General features: G+C 33.4%; 1 protein-coding gene across 1 annotated transcript; it reads right to left on the bottom strand.

Moving 5' to 3' along the window:
- Positions 1 to 2,043: 2,043 nt before the first annotated feature.
- Positions 2,044 to 2,942, bottom strand: LOC127076719 (uclacyanin-3). Its single transcript, XM_051018474.1, has 2 exons — positions 2,669 to 2,942; positions 2,044 to 2,577 (listed from the first exon to the last, which is right to left on the bottom strand). The coding sequence occupies exons 1-2, from the start codon at positions 2,826 to 2,828 to the stop codon at positions 2,168 to 2,170; spliced, it is 570 nt and encodes a 189-aa protein (XP_050874431.1). The 5' UTR covers positions 2,829 to 2,942; the 3' UTR covers positions 2,044 to 2,167.
- Positions 2,943 to 4,401: the final 1,459 nt, after the last annotated feature.

The following is a 4,401-nucleotide window of genomic DNA, read 5'->3' on the forward strand; positions in this document are numbered from 1 at the left end:
AAACTAGTTCAAAGTATCCATCTTCAGAAGGGAAAAAATGAAATTCATAATCTATATGGAGACACAAAAACTTATTGATTATATATTATTATGAAAAATTAGTTGACTTAAATTAGATATTTTTAAAAAGTATTTTTGCACATTTGTTTCTGATGTATCCGGTCAATCCAACCCAAACCAACCTGATATTTTTCGGTTTGGTTCGATTTAGGCTTTATCGCAAAAATGTACAAATTCAATTCAAACTAATCCATATATTTTTGATCGAGTTGGGTATCATATTTTCTCAAAATCGAACCAAACCGCCCCGCGAACACCTCTACAAATTGTATTTGTTACATATCCTCTTGTCTTCTTCAAGGGGAATCATTCCCTCAAATTTTAAGAGGTATCACTGTCGTTAAAGCATTGTCTAAAGTGCCATCACCAGCAAAGGAAGAGACAATATCTAGTGTCTATTAGTTAACCCACACTAATGAGTTGTCTCATATGTTCATATGCACTTTAGGTTGGAGGCCTTGCATTGTTATGGGTTATGTTAACACATAAAGAAATGAATATAAATAACAATGTGAGACAAGTTTATAGCTAAGCCTGAGTTCCTGCCAAAATATATATGCGACAGTCTAATAAGCCACTATTAACAAATATTTCATCCATCGAACTGCATGGAACTATTGTCCAAAAACCCTAAAAAAGAAAGTGAGATTGAAAGGAGGAGAGATCTAAGTGTTACCTTAAAAGAGACTGGTTTGAGGACTCACATACTTAAAAAATGGACACAAACTAGTCAGGGATAAAGGCATGTGCAAAAAAGCTAACAGTAGTGGAAGAAAACGCAAACAAAGAAGAAGAAAAATTCAAATCCACAAGCAAGAAAAATAAAAGATTAGTAATCCAAGAACTTCTTATATGTGTTTGCACAACAGCGAGTCGTGTGATCTACCACATCGAAAAGTGTGAACTACACTACCGATAGTCAAGATCTAATCGAAGACCGTTCATAATACTTGAGTATTCTAGGACAGAGAGGACATCATTACCATCAGATATAGTGACACAATCAGGACTTCCCTACAAAATGTCATTGATCAAGAAAAAGACATTTAACATGTTTGTTCCCAATGCTAATGATGTCACATCAAGACTCTTCACTTACTTCTGTCTTCATTTTTCTAAGCGAAAGCGGACAATTTTTCCCTTCAGGGCATTAATCATGTCTGATTCAATCTTACGATTGTCCGAAAAGCACACTTCATCACACACAAGCCACTTTTACGACTCTTGATATATTAGAGTAAAATGCGTCATTTAAGGTATTGAAATTCATTCTCACTCACACATTACTTATGATTTGTATAAGTGACTTTGTCGTTGGATTTTTAACCTTACAGATCCACCTTGTTCTATCATGTCAGAAGTACTACTCCACCGTATCTAACTAAGATACAACTCCAAACATTTAATCTCTCACTTCTTATTCCTAACCAAACAACAATAAACCTTGAAACCAAGATATGCTCATTGAGTTAAATTGTTGGTAGCAACAGTTTGACTGAAATTGAATCCAATTAAACGACGATATTTTACGATCACCAAAACGATGATATTATAATTGTTTGCGAATTCCGACTAGGTTGTTATGATGTACTACCTCCGTTTTTTATTATATGTCATTTTTGAAAAATATTTGGTACCACAATATAAGTCGTTTTATAATACCAATGATGCATTAATGTTATTTTTTCTATTATATTCTTAAATAGTTTTTTTTTTCCTTTCAGTTATGTTAATTTGTCTTTTCAATACTATTAACAAAGAATAATTTGTAAAATCCTTCGTAATTTTTAATATAAAAAATCAAAAACGATTTATAATAAGAAACGGAGAGAATATAAATTTCGGAAGGTGGAGACTCTTCGTATAAATGCCGCCGGCTGAGGTGCTATGATAATGTATGAATTCTATCATAGGGGATGAGATGAAAAGAGGAAAGAATGAATGGAGCTTCTATTAAAAATAGCATACCCGAACTCGACTTAATAAGGAGAATCCATGAGAAATTTTAATGAATGATGAATAACAATAATGTGTTGTATAAATTCAACAAAAACCAATAACACATAAAATTAAAATGATCAATAACAATCATTGCACCGTCTCTTCCCTAGCCCATGAAACCCAAAACCAAAAACAAAGATCCCATCAAAATACCAACACCATTAGAAACACCGATAGCTCCACTATCCTTTGGTGGTGGTGGAGAAGTTGAGTTAGTCTCAGAAGATGGGGTTGATGGAGTGGTTGATGGTGTTGTTGAAGGAGTAGGAGTTTTGGTTGTTGGAGGGGTGCCACTAGGAGTTGGGGTGGTGCTAGCAGCAACAACATTGACTTCAAGTTTCATTCCAGCAGTACAATGACCTGGTGTTGGACATATGAAGTAAATCTTTCCTGTTTTTGTTAATGGAACCTTTGAATCTCCATCTGCATAGTTCTTTATGGTGTTGCTTGAACTGCAACTTTTGTAATCACTCTCATCAACTTCATTCACTTGATGAGTTCCTCCATATTTGAACACTGAATTTTCATCACACATAAACAAATTTGTCAGTTCAGTAATACTGCAGATTCATATATAAAAATGGAGTGTTAAGTAGAGGATGCATACCTAAATTATCACCAACTTTGAATGTTTTTCCAGAAGTCCATGTCGTGTAATCAACCCCTTGAGTCCATTGATTAGCATCACCAACAGTGTAATCAGTTGCAAATACATAAGGAAAAGCCAACAACAAAACCAAAAATGAAGCAATCATTGATGTGTTCATGTTTATAAACGTTCTTTGTTCTCAAAATACAAAATACTTGTAAGAAAATGTTTCTAGTGCCAATGACAAATGAAGTTATCAAAGAAGGGTTATATATACTTATTCATCTATTTACTATGTCACCAACTACTCGAGTTGAATTTAAATATAAAATAGTGAAGTGGTTATTGACATTTTTTATAAAGCCACCTTAGTTGTACCTAATGCATTTTGATTCTTTTCCCATAAATTATGACTTGGCAAGTGGCATTAGCACATTTTCGAGGAAGCACGTGTGGTATATAATAGTGGTAATTATGATATCACATAACCCACAATCAATTTAGGAACCCACAGTCAATTTAGGAATAAGGCAAATTTCAAAAATCTACTTATTTGCAAAAATCAATCATCTTTAAAATTATATTTATCATTTTAAGAAACACAGCATTGTTATAGAAGAATCTTTAAATTTATTAGAAAAAATTTTAATTTCACATTAATTTTAGACAAGCTTGAATAAAGACTATATAGATCGAAATTTTTTATCTAATAAATAGTTTTTGAGTTAGACCAAACTCTAATTTTAATATACTATAAAAGTTTATTAATCAGATCACCGTCACCTACTATTTATATTCATGCATCAAACTTAATAGTGTTTAATGCGAATGGATGTATTTGAAAAATCATAAGCTCCATATTAGTTAGAGATAGCGTTTAAAAATATTTATATAGATTGACATCTCTCAACTTACAAGCCGATTTGTAATGATGAATTAAGTTAAACTCTAATTCTAATAGAACTCTTTGTGAAAGATTGTATGTCTCTAGTGTTAGAAAGCCAAAAGTGTCAAATGATTTGAAAACAAATTGATTGTCTCAACACATGCTTTCTCATTTTTGATCAATTTACTTAAGGCGGCTTTTAAGGCTACTTGTCCAAAAGTAAAACTCCTAGTCACAAAAATGGGAAAATATTAATCAAGTTCATGCATGCATGGTTTCTTCCTACACACTCGTATAAAGAACATCGGTTAGCCTTTTCCTTCAGAGAGACTTATGTCCCCTAAAATATTTCAAACACAAATTTTAGTGGCAAATTGTTAGTTTTTAATTGTTAGTATATAATTACACCCTTGTCAGGACTTGAACCTTGGACCTTCAATTTCTTTTAACCCTTAACTCAACTCTTTCAAGTCATTTAAACTACCATCATCCACTTGACATCCTTTACAAAGTCATTTCGATATTTGAATCCTAGAATCTCGCTACAATAGACTGCGTATTCATCAAAGGTATTTGTAGTGTTATATTTGTAAAAGGATCCGCCTAGGGCAAGAACTATAGGCCTCCACAGACGAGGCGACGACAATGTGTCGTCCTAGGGAGGGTATCACCTCGCCCCATGGTTTTCCAATCCTCTAATCGTTGGAAACATGGGATAACACGTTTTTTGGACTGAGAGAAGTCAGGGTAATTAACTGACCCATGTCCCCCATTGGAAATATGGACTCAACAGTTCACTATTGACTAGGTGGGAGATTAACCTTTCCAAGAGAACTCTAGACCCAATATGCCTTTATAAATACCT

Source organism: Lathyrus oleraceus, chromosome 4 (genome assembly GCF_024323335.1).
Source record: "Lathyrus oleraceus cultivar Zhongwan6 chromosome 4, CAAS_Psat_ZW6_1.0, whole genome shotgun sequence".
Taxonomy (NCBI): Eukaryota; Viridiplantae; Streptophyta; class Magnoliopsida; order Fabales; family Fabaceae; genus Lathyrus; species Lathyrus oleraceus.

What these genes read in the sequence shown, in the direction of transcription:
- LOC127076719 (XM_051018474.1), bottom strand. Translation starts at nt 2,828, where the DNA reads ATGAACACATCAATGATTGCTTCATTTTTGGTTTTGTTGTTGGCTTTT. An exon ending in CAAAGTTGGTGATAATTTAG is followed by an intron (nt 2,578 to 2,668) that starts GTATGCATCCTC and finishes ATGAAAATTCAG; the next exon opens with TGTTCAAATATGGAGGAACT.